This window comes from Pomacea canaliculata, linkage group LG2, assembly GCF_003073045.1.
Source record: "Pomacea canaliculata isolate SZHN2017 linkage group LG2, ASM307304v1, whole genome shotgun sequence".
NCBI classification, from domain to species: Eukaryota; Metazoa; Mollusca; class Gastropoda; order Architaenioglossa; family Ampullariidae; genus Pomacea; species Pomacea canaliculata.
In genome coordinates this window covers 25,890,978-25,911,281 of record NC_037591.1, presented here as the reverse complement: position 1 = coordinate 25,911,281, position 20,304 = coordinate 25,890,978, and the positions used below count along the sequence as shown (strand labels likewise).

Genomic DNA, 20,304 nt, shown 5'->3' with positions numbered 1-20,304 from the left:
TAACATTATATTTACATACTGGATTTATAGTCTTCTGATAACAGCGAGGTTTATATTATGGTTAAATGCTAGTGTTAGGGATTACACTTCCTTGCATACAGTATCAAGGTTCAAGGCTGGATAAAAAATTTTAAATATTAAGTCATGCTGAAGAGATAATGTCATCTCTGGATGATGAATACTGATGCATCATGTGATGAGGATTATATATCCTTGTGCTAACATGAGCAAAGACAAAAAAATGTCACAACATTCAACTATTACAGCTCAAAAAAAAAAAAAAAAAACCAACTCAAAAAAAATTGTGTGATTAAGTATCTGGTTTTATTGTTTCAGAACATAGTTTTGACCTTATCCTAAATTAAAAAAAGCATGGATTACTTATTCAAAATGATTTTACAAATATGCACTGTTGTATTTTTTTATAGCAGTAACAAGCTAAATTCCCCATTTTTTACCATTCTATGATATGTAAATGTGAAAAGCTTGACAGCAGTAACATTAATGGTCTATTTCCCGTCAACAATAGTTTTCTGCTTACTTTTATATTGAGTTTGGTAGTGTGAAGACACTTTCCATGTCTACAGCATAAAAGAAATGCTTATTGTAAACAATATGTAGCTCTGCTTTTATCCACTTCCCTCAACGGTTCTAATCCTTTGTGCCCCTATCAAATGTGATAAACACACATCAGGTGTTCACAGAGCATGTGCAGCATTTTCCAAGAGAAGCAACAACTGCTTTAGTTGCTTTGATTCATTTTAGCAGTGTGCCCTGCACTCTTTACTGCTGTACTGTGCCTACTTTAGCATTTTAGGGCAGGACATTTATAACTTTCTTTGGACCAACTTATTTTCCCCTTCTCAAGTGAGAGAAAGTTTCAGATATTCAGAACAAATATTTTGATTGTGTTTAGCAAGAGTACATGAAATAGGGACCCTTATAACACAAAATATCAAGCTTGCTCACCTGCCAACCCTCCTTTATGAAAAAAACACGCAACGTTCTTATTTTCGTTATTACACCTGTTCTTTCCCACAACAGGGATAGTAAATTAAAATCCAACCCAAAGTTCCACAAACATTTGCTCTCTACTTAATCCCTCAAATGTCTGTATGCATGCATCACACACACATTATACATAATATACATAATCTGCATCTATTCCACAAAAAGAAACTTATTTCTTGAAATTATTTACCCTGAACGACTAACTGTGAAGATTAGGGACAGGAGCATCACTGTGCACATCCACAAAATTCAGTAATGCATGATGGGAGATTCTCTAGTAAATCAGAAATCACGCTACTAAAGACACAAATATGCTCTATTTTTATCCCCACTGACACACAAAATATACAGAATTCCATTTGTGGATTTAAATCACAGATACCATTCTAGAACCTAGTCTTGAAGCTACCAATCACGCATCATAAATTTCATATATACACTTTGAGACTTGAACAAAATCATTTGGCTTACTGAACTTGATTACAATTTCAAGGACTAGAAATCTTAAAATTAAACTTACTGGCATTTTGAAAATGAATGTAAATGCCTGCTAAATGTTCAAACAAAAATCTATAATAGTAGTAATAACTGATGAATACATCAATTCTGATCACCCTACTATGGCTCATTTTCAGTTATACCTGTATTTTAACCCATGACCTTATATTAACAGGTACTAAAAGTTTTAAAGAAGTCAATTTCAAGGATTAATCCAGTAACAAAATAGTACTTTAGCAAACAAAAATTAATATAGCATATTGCTTAACAGTGTGCAAATTTAATTGCCTTCAAGGTAAAGTCATCATCTGCATTTCACACCATCAGCTTCTAAACTAGATAGAAAATATTTTCTGAATTCACACATTTTTTTCCCCTCAATGTTTAAGATATTTAGTGGATGATGACAATATTCTAATGACATCTGGTCTCCTTTGTATAGGGAGTTAAAACCTGCCAGATGCAAAGCATATAAACTACTCAACATTCATACATTTACAAGCATATCAAATATACCACATACCATGCAAACAAATCTGTCCCAATCACGCTGCCTGGAATAGGAAGTTGATTAAATTTCATTTCCATCAACAAGGATTTCTAGGACAGCAGTGGCAACCTGGAGAACTGCAGATAAATCATCAAAACGAGCAGGCTACAGCATCTGTCGCACCATGTAGTTCAGGATGCCGCCATGGCGAAAGTAGGTCAGCTCTACTACAGTGTCAAACCTGGCTTTAACTCGGAATGTGCGGCCATCACTCACCTGGTGTAATAGAAGACATCTGAATGCAGCATTTTTAAGTGCCAGATAAAATGAGTTGCACTCTGGCATTATTATAAGTCAAGAGAACACCTACAATTTTTAGGTTCACAGCATGTGTTTTAAGCTATGGTATATTTTCAGGAAAATTACCATGCAGTTCTTCTGAAGGACTAGTAGGGTGCCCATTTTTTTTTTCCTAATGATTTGGCAAAGCTTAAAACAAAATAATATATTTCCGAAATTAGTGAATATTCCTCTTCTGTTCTTAAGATGTATATCGACAAACTTTACCATGTACAGAAAGTAAAAATCGACCAGTCAGGACATACATAATTAACATATGCTCCCGGTTCTCCCACTGACACATTTGCCAGAGTAGTATGTGTGAAGAACAAGGCTACCTTAAAATTTTCTTTTTCAAAGTACAGAGATTAAAAAATACAAACAAACTAACCTGTACATCTAAAATCTGTCCTGTCTCAAGGTCAGCAGGCAAAGGTATGGAAAATGTTTCTTTGCCAGTCAAACCTAGACTCTCTGCAGACTGACCAGGCAGGTACTCAAGGGGCATAATCCCCATGCCAACCAAATTACTGCGGTGGATCCTCTCATAGCTCTCTGCTATCACTGCCCTCACACCCTGCAAGCCAAATTGCACATTTTACTGCCTGGTGCATGTGCATTATTCCATGACTTCAAGTAAAAATGACTCAGGCATCTACAAATATACCTGTACATACTTTCCCCTCTATTTTCTCCCCCCTACTCTCTGCAACTGTGCATGCTTCCCCCGTGCCCCTCATTCTCCACCCTACTATACTGTTGACAAAGCACTAAAAATGGTGTAATGCTTGTGTCAGGTTCCCTTCCTTACCAGCATCCATGGTCCTTTGGCAGCCCAGTCCCGGGAAGATCCTGATCCATATTCTTTGCCAGCAAGAACAATTAGCTGTCGTCCCTCATTGATGTATCGCTGTGCGACATCATACACATCCATCTGAATGCAAAGAAACATGGGATTACTGTTTAAAAAAAAAGTTTTTCATTCTTCTTTAAATGATTTTACTGCCCTGCAAGTCGGTCCTTACACTGCAGGATTTTTTTTTTCTGAGAAACTATTAATATACAGATTTGAACATATCACTAACCTCCTCTCCAGAAGGAAAGTGTATTGTGCGAGGCCCCGCTTTGCTTATAAGCTTGTTGACTAGCCGGATGTTGGCAAACGTACCACATGCCATGACCTCATCATGGCCTCGTCGAGAACCGTAAGAGTTAAACTCACGCGGCACAAGGCTGAAAAAAGAAACAGGATAACTAAGGCTACTGTATTCAAAATGTATACAATGTGCACAAGGAACAGAAAGCAAGGAGAAAAGCTAGAGCTCAAAGGTGGGGGTGAATAGTCTAAACAAAAGTACGTAAAATATCCCATACCCATGGCTAATGAGGTAACGAGCGGCAGCACTGTTGCGAGCAATGCTGCCGGCAGGTGAGATGTGGTCAGTAGTTACAGAGTCACCCAGGCTTAGAAGGACATAAGCATCCTTGACTCCCTCCAGGGGCTTCAACTCTCTGGTCTGTGGACAGGGAGGAGGGAGTTGAAAATGCTTGTTTTGTATAAGTTTACCATTCTCAACACCCTTCTACTATACACAAGCATACCATAGAACAGTACTATATTGTGTAATAATTACCATTTTGGTGTGGATAGTTTCCATGCAATATAATAAGTGCCTATCAAGAATTCAAACTCAGGTTAAACTCAGCTAACTGGTACAGCGTTATGGAGGAAATATGAAATCTGCCCTACATATTCTCACCAATGATGCCACTACCGTCATCTACACATATTATTAAAGCTTTGTGTCCACAACTCACCATGTTTTCAAAAAAGGGAGGATTTTTAATATATGTTGACTTTGGGTCCCAAGGATACAGATCGGTCTCTGGTATCTCCAGGGAATTCCATCGAGTGTTGCCTATCTGTTCAAATAATAAAGTTTTATGCATATATGTCAATCAGCCATAAAAAAATAATAAAGTAGCAAATGAAAATTCTATGATAAAGTAACATAAAGAATGTGAAACAATGCTAGGACTTCAGTAGATAATCCCACAAATGATAAAAATCTAAATTTTACTAATCTCAATTAAGAGCTGGTGATCTAAACCAAACTCCATAAAATGCAGCTTAGCTGCTATAGATATGGTCTTACAGAGATCTTTGAATAGACATCCTGAAACATAGCTGGCACCACACTATGACTTTCAATTTGCTGCAAAAAAGAAAAAGAAAATAATAAAATTTAAAAATACAGTAATAGCAGAGTCTACTGTTTTCATCACGACCATTTAACCATATTTACAGATTTCTACATATCAGCCTGTGACTTCTTTGCACGCAAATACTGTGGTGACTACAATGATTTACAGTTTGAAATTAAACAGAGGATCTTTTCAAAGATATCTCTTTGCAAAATTCATAAAGATTTAAAGATCAATTGTTAGGTAAGCAAACATGAGCACAAAAATGGAAGTTGAAATTTTTTTACTCGACTGTTAGTTTTTTGCGTCAGGTTCTCAATCATAAAACTTATGATATACAAATAGCACTGCCTATTCCGAATATAGATACGTCTAGTATAAATTTGCCAGTTATATTCTCACTTGAATCTCAGCTCTGGATGGCCAGATGTCACGCAAGAAAACAGGCATCCCCTCAGCACCCATGCCTAGAACAAAGAAGATAGCTACACAATTTCTGTTGTTAATGTAATATGTAAGGGGATAGTGCAGAGCTCGGGACTGGAAAGGAAACATGAATCACACACCAACCAACGCAATTATATCTTCAAAGACAAGAAATGCTTACCCAGGGGTTCTTTTTCAAAGTCAGTAAGCACTGTTCCTGCTAAAGCATAAGCAATGACAAGAGGAGGTGAGGCGAGGTAGTTTGCACGGGTCAAGGGATGAATGCGGCCTTCAAAATTACGATTTCCTGAGAGAACGCCACAAGCCACCAAATCATTCTGTAAAAGGGGAAATTTAAAAAAAAATAAAATAAGATCCAAACTTCAAGCTGCATATTTGCATACAATAGGGCATGCATATATTTGTGATAATAATGGCAGATAAACAATCAAGCATCAGCTGTTTGTTTCCAATATTTATCATAAACTGAAATGCTTACAGGAATGTCATACATAAAAGATGAAAAAAATGTTTGGGTTTTGACATGCCACTACCTTTTCAATGGCACCTGCCACTTCCTCTGGCAAGGGGCCACTGTTTCCTATACATGTCATGCAACCATAACCCACAATCTCAAACCTGGTGAAACAAAGAAAATGGTCATTAGACCACATAATCTGACTTTCCATAACTTTAATACAATTATAAATAAATATCACGCAATGAATCTTAGTTTTTAACTACAAAGAAAATTATCTTTGATGGCCTGATACAGCCACAACTCTTCCCCTCACTGAAAAGAAATTGAAATCATGCAATTGTACCTTTAGCAGTTCTGCTAGTGTCCTCATATCTGTTTCTGGGAATTCTTATGCTGCCTTATCTACTGTTTACAAAAATGTTCCATGTTTACAGAGAAACCTAAGTGGTACTATTTTAAGCACATCTGCAAGCATGTGGTAATACAGAATTTCTGATGTTTCACATGCTAGAAATCGGAATCTAAATACTACTTTTCTTTGCATTTCAAAATTTGTCTTCACAGGTTTTATCCTTGATAATGTACTATAACTGTGAAGTGTACCCAAGTTTCTGCAAATATTCTGCAACCCCACTGTCACGCAAGTAGTATGTGACAACCCCACTGCCAGGTGACAGACTGGTTTTGATATATGGCTTCACGCTGAGTCCTACTTCCACAGCTTTCTTGGCCAGCAGACCTGGAGATAAAACATGGAGAATATATCTTCATTCTTGTCTTTACCAAACTTTTCCTCAAGCCCATTATTTTTTACTTAGCCCAGCCATAAGATTATAAAAACACTGAAATAATACAATTTCAACCTTGTTTGTCATTTGATTTTGTAATACTAACCACTAGTCTGATAACTCACTCCTCAGCTTGCTTTTTATCTTAAATTAAGTTCAGCAGGACACTTTATAACAAGCACAAACATTGACAAACATAAACAAATTCACATACACCCACAATGGCACATACACACATGTATAGAGAGAAAAACACACACACACACACACCCTTCATGCATATTTCTTAAGCATGCTGAGATACGTGAATAGACACCAAACACAAACATCTGCCCTACCACCTGACTAGTCTCCCTCGACTCTCACAGACATGAGAACAAGCACACAAAGTCACACCTGCTCCAAGCATGACAGAAGGGTTGCTGGTGTTGGTGCAACTAGTGATGGCAGCGATGACAACAGATCCATGTGCCAGGGTGTATTCCTGGCCATCATAGATAAATGGCACTTTTGTCTCAAGTTTATCTTCTGGGATTCCATAGCCCTGGAACATGCACAGGTCCACGTTTGTATGTATATATTATGAAAAGCCTTACTCCACCCTCCCATTCGCCCACCAACCCATACACTTTGGTTTCTCTCAAAGGTCATACAATTCCACACAGGAATATTTTGTTTACATCCATATCTTGCTCATAAAAAAATAACAATTAAACTTGGTGTTAGTGTGCACTTTTGTTGTGCCTACCACTATGCATCTGGAATGTGGTGCCCCTTCTGTGCTGGTGGCTTCTTCCTTTTGTTGACAGGAAAATGTCAGGACTGACAAGGTACGGCAGGCTTCAGTTCTGTCTGACCTTTGATCACTCGACTTTTGTGTTTTGGGACTCATTCATCATTTTAGTGTGACTGGTGCCATCTGTAGGATGTACTGCTTGAAACTGTTTGCTCCGAATGTGTCTTCTTGCTTGCATGCTAGATGGTGTTTTAGCTGTATTTTGATGCTACCCTTTGGCTTGGAGTACAAAATCTACTACACACACATTATTGTGTCACCTTATTTTACTTAATACTAAACCACTCAGTCTTCATCTTTCATCATTTGCTGTGACTTGTGAAGCATCTTGATTTTGCCCATAGGGATACAGTGTTTTTATTATTATTATTATTCAAAAGTGATAGATTGATGCCAGGTCTGAAGACAGTCCTGACAATTCACAGTACCTTGCGGCCAATCTTGTTGCTAAGGCAGGACTGGAAGTCTGGTTTCATCTCAGTGACTGGTACCTTGTCATGCGGCAACTTAGGCCCAGAACAACAAGGGACAACAGTTGAAAGGTCCAGCTCAACCACCTGAGAAAGAAAACTCCAGTCTGTGAACTCTGATCTTTGTGCATATTTTGACAAAGGAAACTGTGCATGTGTGCATATGCATTTATTGTATACAGGCAGACACATACACACAGTAGGATCTCAATGTGTAATCAGAGAAACAGATCCATTTCTAGCAAGAGTAATTGGTTCACTAATTAAGGATGTCAACCAATGTTCCTCGATATGCTAGAAGCACCAATTTTTAAGTGAGCACCAGATCTAACCCCAATTCCATGCACATGTAGATGATAGTCATTGATGCTTACACCCTTATGTAACCTGCATACAGTCGGACCTCAATAAGCTGAACTCAAAGGGACCCGAAAAAAATTCGACTTACGGAGTTTTCGAGTTATGGAAAATGGCATAATAGGTGCAGGTGTTTGGCCGGGAACTAACAATTAATTTGATATAGGGAGGTTTTCAACTTAGGGAATGTCGACTTTTTGAGGTCTGACTGTATATTCATGCACCCAAACTTACCTGTGAGAAAACTGGATCCTGATCAGGATTGCTATAGTCTCGAAAAAGTTGGCTGGCCTGCAGATACTGCTCTATCAGCTTGATCTTCTCCTCATCACGACCTGCAACATTCCTCCTGAACCTCAGCCCACAAACTCGATGAGAAGTTATCTCAATCAAATGAACCCCACAAAATATCTAATAATTAAAAGAAATAACTACCTTAGTCACACAATCAAATTTCTAACGATCATTGCACCAAGAGAAAGGAAAGGAAGAAATAGGATTCAAAGATTCAATTTATTCCAGCGCCATTGCCCTATGGAAGAGGGGACAACAAATATGACAGTATTACAATTCAAGATATCGATATACACTAGTGAAAAAAAAAATTAACCAGTAGTCAATTTATGCCAACAATACTATTTCTAACTTTCGGTGCATAAAAAGCATGTAAGGACTTCACTATACTTTTATCCACTGGTGACAATCCTACCAAGTTTAAATAAGTCTGGCATTCTTATGACTACATCTACAGGGTTCCCAGGGATCAGGGATGGTGCCCAAAAAGGACCTTAAAAGGACCTTTCATGCATTCGTAAGGACCTAAGTGACAGTCATCAATGCTTAAGTTTTTCTCTTGTGTGGTCGGAAAGATGTATTATTTATGAATCTGTGGTCTTCTCTATGTTCTCAAATACATGTATTTCTAGTAATAAATAATCAAAGAGTTAATTTTGATGCCTGTCTGCCATATTTAGATTAGATAACTTAAAAAGTGTCCTTAGCGCGCTGATAACATACACCGTTAATGTTCCAAGTTTTCTAGAAATCTAAGTAATAATAATTGCAAAACCTGAAAGCCATTCTTTGGTGTAATACAAAAGTCAGTTCACGTGTCTCTCTCTCGCACACACACTCTAACGGGAAGAGAGAGAAATAGAGCTATGCACAGTAGTACTAGAAGATCAAAGTTCAAGAAAGAGTAAGTTTCTAAAGACCTTTTGAAAAAAGAGTGTTTTTTGCGAATACGGAAGGGCAACTAGTGTTGTACAGATGTGTAGACCAAACGCGCGGCGAAACATCGTCGGTATTTTGCGCCAAAGTCGACTCCGGAAATAAATTTGTGGTAATATTTTATCGATAAAAGGACTTAAAAGGGTCACAGAGAAAATGTAAGGACCTGTGTGAGAATTTGAAAGGACCGCATGGCAAATAAAAGGACTTAAAAGGCCTTTCGGCGAAAATTCAATATAAAAGGACTTAAAAGGACCTTGCAAGGACCTGGGAACCCTGATCTACCTCTAAGATGCAGGTAAGCTTCACAGCACTATACAAAGCAAACAATTCTGTCAATGTATGCTACAAATGAAAAGCTATGGATCGTTATATTTTAACACTTTGTGAAAAACCATATGAATAGTAAAAGGAAAATCTATCACTACTGATGAGACTGAGCTGTTTATTACATTGCCCTACTGAAGGGGAGAGAATAAAGCCATGATAATGTTGCAAACAGTAAATGACAATTCACACTAGCTGACTAGGTAAAGTAACAATGCAGTAATCATACATAATCATCCAAATGAAATCATTTTATAGCAAAACTTTCTAATTTTAAATGCATAAAAAAGATATAATGACAGATTATTTTAAGGTATTTTTGTGTACACATTAACAACTGGTATAACAGTTCCCTGGTAGGACCAACTTTCTCTTGCCCTGAAGAATCCCTCCTTGTGAAAAACTACATTTTTCTTTACATTTACTTGTAAATCTAATGTTGCGGAGGCAATAAAGTTGTTTAGCTGGTTTTGTAATCCAGCAACTGTTTGAGATATCAGATCATCATCGGCAGCAAACAATAAAATAATTTTAGATAATCTATAGGTAAGGTGACACCATGTTTCCCATTCCAAATGGAAGGGAAGAAAAAGGTGGGACAGTGTGTTAGTGCATCAGTCTAGCGCTTTTTCCTAGTGTACTGAGGATTATAAGGTCCTGTAGCAAAGTGAAAGCCACACTATCTACATGTGACACCTGTTACCAGGGTTTTAGAACACCAGTTTTCTTCCTCTCTAACCCAATGCACCCACTTCCCCTCCCCTTTGGGCCATGGTGTGAAATCAGTTTTTTTCTCACCCAAGAAATCACAATGAAGGAATAAGAGAAGAGGGGAGAGAAGGACAGGAAATGGAAGAAAGACAAGGTGCATACCAGTCTGCCGTAGGTAAAACAAGCTCTGCTTATCAACTGGAAAGAATCCTACTGTTGCTCCATATTCTGGGCACATGTTAGAGATTGTCGCCCTGTCAGCAATGGATAAAGTGGAAACCCCTGGTCCAAAGAACTCCACAAACTTCCCCACTACTCCAACTTGACGCAGATGCTGTAATGCAACAAGTCACCAAACCAGCTATTCAGTATTGTCAGTTTCTGGATATAAACATATGGTTTATGTGACCTGCACAGAGATAGTAATAATTTCTGCACGATTAGTTTCCTATTTCTCAGGTTTTACTCTCAAAAGTTAACAACGAACAAATTTTCGTTCTAGTTTTGTTTTCCTTTCGAAATGATGCTGGCCACAATATTCACAAATACACATATATATAAGAGTAACACAGAAAGTTCTGTTATCTAGTCAGAATTTGGGTGTCAACAAAGTCAATATGGGGTTTAAATAAAGTTAAAAACTCATTAAAAAAATGGAGTAACTACAGAATAAAAGAGATGTCTATCAGTAAATAGATTCTTATAAAGTAGAATCCAAAGAGAGAGGAAAAAGAAATTATACTAACCTTAGTGATCGTCAAGACAACATCTGTGGAAGTGACTAGGGAGCCAACCTCCCCTGTAAGCCTGTAGCCTACAACCTCTGGCAGCACCATGGAGATAGGCTGCCCCAGCATAACAGCTTCTGCCTCAATGCCACCAACTCCTATTACAGTGAACACAAAATTTAATTCTGCTGCTCTGGATATACAAGCCTTCATATCTGCGGAAGCATTTGATCTACTCATTACATTGCACTTTTTGGCAACTGAAGGAAAAACCAAAGAATAATGGATTTTTTAAAAAAAATCTACTGAGACATTTCACCATTCAAATTGGTCACAGAACCTGGTCACAGCATTGACACACTGATACATTTAAAGGTCAAGCTTTTTGGCACAAATGGGAATGCAAAAGAAGCAGAGGGAAAAAATCAGTATATAAATGTGTCTCTAAGTGTACAAGCTGTTATATCAATACATCTAGCAGCAGTGTGTGTTATCATCTTTTGTTATGTTAGGACACCTAGTATCATATATCGTCATCCACACTAAATGGCTCAAAAAGGAGGCAGAAGACAGAAAGACAGGTAAGTCTGCATGCCTGTCTTTTTACTTCCTTTCCCACCTAAAACAATGGCCTTTAAACATTCTGGTGTCTACTCTTCCATCCACCTCCTTGATAACCCTCTCTTCTCCAACTCACCCCATCCTAAGACGCCCAAGCCGTTGATCATAGTGGTGTGAGAGTCAGTACCCACAACACTATCTGGGTACAACAAGCCCTCCTCATCAAAGGCTACACGGGCCAAGTACTCAAGGTTCACTTGGTGCACAATGCCAGACCCTGGTGGCACTATGAGCATGTTTTTCAAGGCACTGGCTCCCCACTGCAACAGATAAGAAGTTCATTCTTGTAAGATCATTACCTCTGCAGCCCACACCATGGTCTGGGGATTGTACAGCTCCTGTACTGCACATTTGTCCCAATCTTGAACTCTGAAATAGTTTCAACTGCAGTTAGTGGCTGTTTTCCACACAGTGTTCCGACTTGTTTCAGCCACTGACTCACCTGCTGAGCCTCTGGGTATAATTACTGTTACATGCAAAAAGCTTCTTAGCTTGAGTGTTTGATTAATAATAGATGAAAAATTCTTAAAAATGACTATATATATATATCCCTAATCTATTTGCCACTCTCAGTGTCCCACTATATCCAGGCCGTCTAATATGACCCTGTGGCATGTTCAAATGTCTATGTATTTCCTTTAACTGTTAATGTGAATTTGACTTCATCTCACAGGATTTCCCAAACAACATCTAAATTATGAATACTGATGCAGCACATAGAATTTAAAGCAATTTCAATCCCTCTTCATAAATATAAACAATATAAATGTCTAAACATAAACTGACAGCAGGTTGAAAAAGAAAAAACCCAAATAACATTATTGTACTGGCATTCTGTTTCTAAGCACTTTTTAAAAAAGTGTTTTCCCTTTAGTCATATTATCCCCTTTCACCTGAATGGACAGTCACTAAGACATCACAAAACTCGCCTTTAAAAAAGAGAACCTCTCCTTATTCCTCTCAAACTCCAACTCCTGGTTTTTTTCTAGAGCATCAGCACTAAAACAAAGAGAAACAATAAAACTGTCAGATATTTGCAGCATAAGAGACTGAAAGATGCAGCAGTTAGATAAGATAAGAAATCTTCTTAAGAGCTCAGCATGAGTAAGCAAGCATACATACTCCACTTTTATTGTTGGTTTAGATGTATCCTCTTCATCTCTCATAAGTATTGAATAATAGCAGTTTGAAGCATTAACAGTAACAGTGGCCAAGGCAGAAGTAATGCAGCAAAACCATTGTATCACATATATTCTTAATACATTGCTAATGCCTTGCAGATTTTATTTTGTCAACATTTACTTGCCATCACAACACCGCTGCACATAAGTCTAAATGGGCAGAAAAATCACACACAGAAAGAAAACAGAAGAACAAAAGCCAAAACAAAACAGACATGTTTTTGTGCCAAGATAAAAAAAAGCAACTAAATCAGATCTCTGAAGTAGTCAAGTAGAGCGGGAGGGGAATTATATTTTTATCTTCAAAACATTTGAAATTTCTAAAAAGAAAATTAAAATACCAAAATAGTGCCAAAAACACAAGGTTATGGTGGGGATTCCAGGGTGTAATGGGTTAAAAAAAAAGAAAGATAATGGAAGGTAATAATTTTGAAAAAAAAGAAGCTGAGGTCCCATCATATACAGAACACAAGCCACTTCTCTTTCTTTTCTTTCCCCATCCTTCAAATTTGTGTCAAACTATTTTATGCTATGCAAACTTTGCAGGGTCCCTGACTTTAATAATCTTTTGTTAAAAAAATCTCTACATGTAAAAAAGGAACACCCCTGAGCATACAGAAAAAGACAAAGAAAAATAAAACAATTGAGATGAAGAAGATAGAAATGAAACAGAAAGGGAAAAGGGAGAATTAGAATGAAGGCAGGACCCGCCATTGTCAGTCTGTCTCAAGGTTTTCAACTGGGTTATATGGGAGAATCACAATAAAGCAATGAAGCCTGTCTAAATGTTCCCATCTGTGCTAAAAGGGTTCAGTGACTGAATGAATTAAAAAATTACATTTACATCTGCCTATTTTTCTTGAAGGATATATTCCATCACCTTTGCTACACTCTAAAAGAAGACATTTGATATTTGAAAAATTTAGGTTCACAAACTTGTAAGCTCAAATGACAAATCTCTCTGAATGTCTTGAAACCAGATAAAAGTGGAGCTGATTTATCCTTTTGACTGTGACTGTAACATGTGACAGCATTCTACCATCTTACCCTTCTTTTATTTAGTCTTAGTGTTTAAGAGAACTCATTTTATTTACAGTACATGGGTTAGGACCATGTACTCAGCAGCTTTAATTTTTTAAAAATCATAAAATTGAGACTGTAAACAGGAATATATCAAGCCTGCTGAAAGAAGGAAATGTGAAGGAAAAGCAAGTTTTTATATGGGAAGAGGATAAGCAGCAAAAGCATTAAGAATATTCCAGGTGCACAATTACAAAAAGAATTACAAAAAAAAAAAACTAAAAACAAAAAAGGCATGAACTCATTTGTTAATTTCTGTGGGAGAAAACAAAAATCAAGTGCACTGACCCTGAAGTTTGGTGTCCATGAAATGGACATACTGGATCTAAGACAGGAAATTCTGATCGGGGACATTTGCATGTTGACCTTGACCCAGCATCTGACCCGCCCCTTGACCCAGTACCAATGCCACCCCCTGGGTTAGGGGAGAAGTGGTGGGTACTGAAAGAGAGAAGGGGGATTTTTAATGGTGATAATATGCAATGTCATTTTTTTACGGTTGATAGAGATTCTAATTTTACTGGTGACTGCATTCAGAGATGGTTCAGTCTTGGGGCACATAACACTTCAAAATATTACCTTCATAAAATCACATACTTACACATGTGGATGCATGCACACCAATGTGTGCTCAGAGGCGTCCACAGCTTAATACTCTACTTCTGAAGTACTCCAATAACATCTGTTTTCAATCATCCAAGCATACCATATGGCTGCAATGTCCAAGAATCAAGCGTGCAAAGGTGTATATGAAATAAAGCAGAATTGTGTGCTGCGATTTTTGCAGGGATGGGAGCAGGAATCATAAGTTCCCATAACCATGCGAGCAGCTGTAGAAGATTTTAGGCATGGATGAAGGCTCTGGCCTTTCCTTTTCTCACCTCCGAGACACATCCACCTGCACTGAGTGGTCTATGACCAGATCCGTGGGACACACAGGGTTGATCTTTTGAGGATCCCCACCTAGTTTTTTGACTGCATCACGCATGGCTGCAAAGTCGACAACCACGGGTACACCCCTAGGAAAATTGTAATGATAACAAAAAGTTAATATATAAATATGTATAACTTAACCCTTTTCAGTTATTTTTCCTTTATCTTGAATGTGAAACAAACAACACAAAGCATGCAAATTTTAATAGCCCAACACTGATGTTAAAATAGAGCTTTTAAAAAAAGAAAAAAAAAACCAACATACTGTAGACATCATTAAGTAAAACTTTTCAAACTGGATATGAAATCAAAGACTAAAGCACCGCTAACAATGAATACAGTCAAAAATTACTATTTATCAACTGAAAGATGTGCATGTTATGCCTACATTTCAGTGCATGGTAAAACATCTTAAATACCCAAGTGTTTTAATAATATCTTCCTGTTTAGACACCAGTTAAAACACACCAACAGATGTGAGACTTACGTAAAATCCTGCAATATAACACGAGCTGGCTTAAAGGGAATTTCAATGTTCTGGTCCATGGATGGGGACCAGTTGAGGATGCTGTCAACATCTTTTTCAGAAACATGGAAATTGTCGCAGTTGCGTATGGCTGACTCTAACAATACCCTTATCGAAAATGGGATTTTCTCTGTACAGAGAATTGTAAAACATTAAAAACAATTAGAATTATACCATATAATTATAATCAATTGCATTCAATTGCATGTATACATAATTATATATAAATAGATGTGTACTCCTGGAAGAAAATATTTTTCTTTTGCGAGATTTCTGATATTTAAGAATGCCTCCTCTCCCATCTCTTGGTCTGCAATCCTTCAGTGACCAAGAGCTGATAAATGGTATGTCACTTGTCACAAGTGCTGCACTAAATGTATCTGTACCCCCTCCTTTCTACAACAGAAACTTAAATATACTACAATGTACAGATACATGTCAGTGGTGGGGGCTACAGACAAGCAAAGGAAAACAGTTTACCGTGTAAGCAGATCATCAACAAATGCCTGCTCTTTTTTCAAAAACAACATCTGGTAGATCTCCCATGCAAATGGAACAACACTAAAAGTATACCATTTGTTACAATTTTAGTCTGCACGTATACTTTAACAACTGCTTTTCTTTCCTGTACCCACTATTAAAATCTACTACAGCTTTATACTTGAATTTGCATGCCTTGCCATGTACCCAGCTAGCAATAAAATCCATGTGCAAGGATGCTTCTTGTCCACAGTAACCTTTTCCATCATTGCTGTCAGTCTTATTTGACACGATGCAACAGACCAGATCATCACATGTCAATCTGCTTCTGGCATCAGTCAAAATATTTTAGTTTTTCAACAAATCAAAGACACTGAGCATGATACTATGATAATGGTTATAATGGTGCTACCTTATTATAACTGTAGGACTTATCTTCCTCGTAGTTATCTCCATCTTCTCTCTTTAAATCCATTCATCTGCGAGATTTGTATCCACCATATATTAACGTATTAACTTTCTTTGATCCTTTTCCTGATCTTCTTAACCTTTCTAAGTTTAAAATACTGGATAACAATATTGCATGACAGTTTATTGATAATGTTCCAGAAATCTATTTTCTTTCTTCCAAAGTTCCAGTCCAAGTCAATCATCGCATATGGTGCAGTCCAGTTATACAACTGCTTTTGCAAATACTTTGATGATTGTCTAACCCGAGTTCAGATCTTGTCTCAGGTACACTGCATGTTGCACCTGATAACAGGGTTGGCTATGATATACTTGCTGGCTTGACGTAAAACACCTTTTCCCCCTCCCCAACCCTTTAACACAAAGAGCATGTACTTTACTGATCAAATTATCTTCCTATTACAAAGAACCACATCATTAAAAAAAATATAGACACAGAATCAAAACACTCATTTCTAGTACACATAAAGAGAAGGAATACAGAAAAACCAACCGTCAGAGGTCAATTCAGATAATATAGCTCTTTCAACAGTTCTGTTTGAGCTGTGCGTATAAGGGGTTCAGAGCTCATAAATTGTAGCTCTTGCTATTATAAAATCTTGCAAGCCTGTTTACATAACCAGTCTTTCTGATAGAATAACCCATGCCGCATTATCTTGGGGTCTTGAGGGGTAAGGGGTGTTTCTGTCAAAATTGGTCTGCTGTCTTATCTGAATGTGATTTGTTGTTGTTGTTGCTTGTTTATAATACGTGACATCCAGAAACAGATAGTGGCTGATTTTCTGGCAGAGTTAGGGTTAGCTACTATCTGTTTCTGGATGCCACATATTTGTGCTTTAAAACTCCATAGAGATGGGTAATATCTACTTCATAAGTTATCTTGCCTGTGAATAATTCACTTGTTATAACAAAGGCAAATGGAACAAGCCAGAATAATGCATAATTAATCTTTAAAACACTTTTTAAGTGGGTCAGCTGAGTAGCTAAAAATAAAATGCAAAGAGGAGGCAACTTTTTCAAGGATCTCTTGTGATTTACAAAAATAGACCAAGAGTAAGAGATAATATATGCAATTTGTTGCCACCCACAAAAGGCAGGACACGACAAGACAAAAAAAAAATTGCTATAATTTATTACCCACACCACATTGCCCCAATTCTATGGGACATGTACCTTGAACCACCCCACCCCACAGTATCAAGATGATCAATCCTTCACTGCAATTCACACAGTGTTTTTATATATTTCTCACGTTTACGGACAAGGTCATTGACAGATATTTCCAGGTACCTTAGGCAATGTACTTATCAGGATCTAAGATATGTCAGAGGAGTACATCCCTTGAAATAACATAAAACCAACATACATCTTCCAAAAACTAATCATCTCTTCAAAACTATTTAAAGAATGAGCAAAAATAAAAACAATGCGGAAACTGAACAAGTATAAAGTAGAAATGGTTCCTAAACAGTGAAAGCTTAAGTTAGATCATCAGAGATTACTATTTATATAAAGTAGCCTCAACTCACTGATCTTTTCTTCATCAAATTTTGAGATGCCATAAAAGTGGCATTCTCTGTCTCCAACTCTAAGAGTCTGTAGGCAAGAACTGAAGGGGTTTGCTCCTGAAAAAAAATTCAGTCATTTTTGATTATGTATAATGTTGATTTACGTATGTCTCCTACATATATGCCCTAACAGAAAAAAAATTTTTTTTGTCATTTACAATGAACTGAGTCCTCTCCTTTGAAAGATTTGAAGAAGAGTCTTTCTCTCTGTGCTTTGATGCAAAGTTAACCCTCTTAGCACTACATAAAAGTTTAAGTATTACAAAGACTGGATGACTGTAAAGTTGACAGTGGGTGATGTTTGTTTTTTAATTATTGCTGCTCCTAGGTAAAAATTATACAATATAACTTTATATTGCCCCAGGGGCAATTCAAAATAGTGCTTGTACTAGCAATAACATTAGAACAAGAAACCTATACGTTTTTGTAAATTAGAAAGCTTGAACTTTACAATAAAGCTAATGAAAGTTGCCTTTCCTATGCTTTCCGGCAAAGCCAAGACTCCTCATGCTCTAAGGTTAATACTGATTTTTCTGTAACTGCTGACATTCTTCACAAGCAGACCTCGCATACTGATGCTGCACTATTCTTATTGCATAAACAATAAAATGATTATATATAACATAAGCATGACCACAATTTTAATCTTTGCTGTGTGGTATATGAGGAATGGAAAGCACCATTTATACAATACAATAACAGAAAAACAAGACTGATTGGTTGAATCAACCTATTTCAATAAGTTGTTGCTACTTACAATACTCCTGACACAGATCTGCTTTATTATGATTTGTCATGTAACATGCAACGTTTGTCGAACTGTGCTTACACCTCCCTCCTCTTTGGTAACTTGAAACTTTGAACTATACAGAATTGTTAAAGCACCTCAAGTGTGATACAACTGTAGTGGGAGCGCTTGTTTCGAGCAGCTCAGACCTAATGTACTAACTCTAAAGTACATCAGTCACTATTTTGATCTTCTCTAGACAACTTTGTCTCACATCCACAAGGCTTCCTAGTCTCATATAAACCAGAAAATATTGCATCGCTACTCACTATAAATACAAATTATTACAAGTCATAAATACAATTGTGATTTCTGCTGACATATGTATTAATTTAGTGATATACACCAGTTATCTGATTCTCAGGGAATGATACCTGCTATTCGGGCATCGATTGAACCGTCTAAAGACTTTGACAACGGTAAAGCTACAAAAGAGTTGAAAAAAGACTACACCCCTTTTTAAAACATGCAATATGCCGTCGATTCTGCTTAAAATATACTGTCACAGTCCACATTAGACATGCAAATAATTCACTCGATGTTTCTCTCTAGCGAACGTGACTTACCCACAGACTCCATTTTACACTTGTACATCACGTGATGCCCGCAAGACACCAACCAGTGACGACAACGGTGAAGGATGTTGGCTGGGGTGTAAAGTTATCAAACGAAAAGTGTCAAGTCTTCTTTTAGAGAATATATATATTTGAAGATCTGCAAAGATTTAACAATTTCAAATTGTACCATTTACACTGATTTTAGACGATTGTTACATGTATGTATATATCTCACATTCGTGCTAGTCTCTATTGCAGCTGCCATTGCATGATATATACTGTTCTGGAATGATACATGTACCATAATGCGATAAATATGTTTTCGACTCCAACCGGACTGCTGACCTCGATCTATTACCATATTTTATCAGCACGTATTTGTGTCAAGTGAAGTCGTTTAGGCGAGCGAGGCGCAAATGTCCTTGATTCCAAAGTATAGTTTTAACGCGCGGGGAGACCTTAGATTGGTATTGTCTGCGTTTGAAATTAGTAATGCTGATCGTTTTGCGGGTGACTATTATTATAATAATATCTTATAGCCAACATTTACCCAAACCCATAGATATCCAGACAAACTTGAATGGCAATGATTGTGCTTGAGGGCACATAAAAATGTAATCAACACAGCGATATCGAGCGTTGACCGAATTAAGACTGCACGTATACGTCACTGAAATGCTCGTACGTGTTGTCTACGATTAATCAGGCATAAAGAAACGAATACCCAAATTTTTTTGTGATGAAGTGATGAAATAGCCCACTTTGCTTAACGTTTTATTTCAAATATCTTTTAAATTTAAAAAAATCTAGACCCTTGATAGAATGGTACAAGTCACGATCGACGTGGTCTCCTATATAAATCGTCCCTTTGAGTGTAAATATGTGAAGAGTGCATGGCATGGTATAATCGCAGCTTCATTCACTCCTCATATAATCTTATATATTTTTAAGTAAAGTATGGCGATGTGTATGTGTGGCGGGTGGAGGTTTGAATCCAATCTAGTCCTCGCTATTTGTCCGATTCATCCACATTTGGTAGGAATATTCCCATCAATTAGAATTTGATCATGGACTGATACGTTTTCCTGATACCGTATATTATGAAGCGATGGTAAGTCTCTGCCCTGAAGCAACCTGGGAAACAATTAGCGTTTTGTTTCTGAAGTTATAAAGCGATCTCCACACTCCACAGATGTTTTACTCCCTGAGCCAGGGTGTGACTATAGAAGGGGAAGGGGTCAGGTGT

General features: G+C 37.3%; 1 protein-coding gene across 2 annotated transcripts; it reads right to left on the bottom strand.

Moving 5' to 3' along the window:
• Positions 1-305: 305 nt before the first annotated feature.
• Positions 306-19,301, bottom strand: LOC112556275 (cytoplasmic aconitate hydratase-like). Of its 2 annotated transcripts, XM_025225116.1 has the most exons (23): positions 19,068-19,301; positions 17,676-17,771; positions 15,160-15,328; positions 14,621-14,758; positions 14,028-14,180; positions 12,408-12,477; positions 11,555-11,738; positions 10,876-11,015; positions 10,292-10,463; positions 8,096-8,196; positions 7,463-7,591; positions 6,635-6,782; positions 6,054-6,189; positions 5,524-5,608; positions 5,151-5,307; positions 4,946-5,010; positions 4,495-4,554; positions 4,157-4,261; positions 3,713-3,855; positions 3,424-3,571; positions 3,150-3,272; positions 2,730-2,915; positions 306-2,275 (listed from the first exon to the last, which is right to left on the bottom strand). In XM_025225116.1, exons 1-23 carry the CDS (start codon positions 19,093-19,095, stop codon positions 2,165-2,167), a joined length of 2,847 nt encoding a protein of 948 aa, XP_025080901.1. In that variant the 5' UTR covers positions 19,096-19,301; the 3' UTR covers positions 306-2,164. The 2 variants fall into 2 exon arrangements, with proteins under 2 accessions (XP_025080901.1, XP_025080902.1); XM_025225117.1 differs by lacking the exon at positions 14,028-14,180 and having other exon boundaries at positions 2,140-2,275.
• Between the last annotated feature and the right edge of the window lie 1,003 nt (positions 19,302-20,304).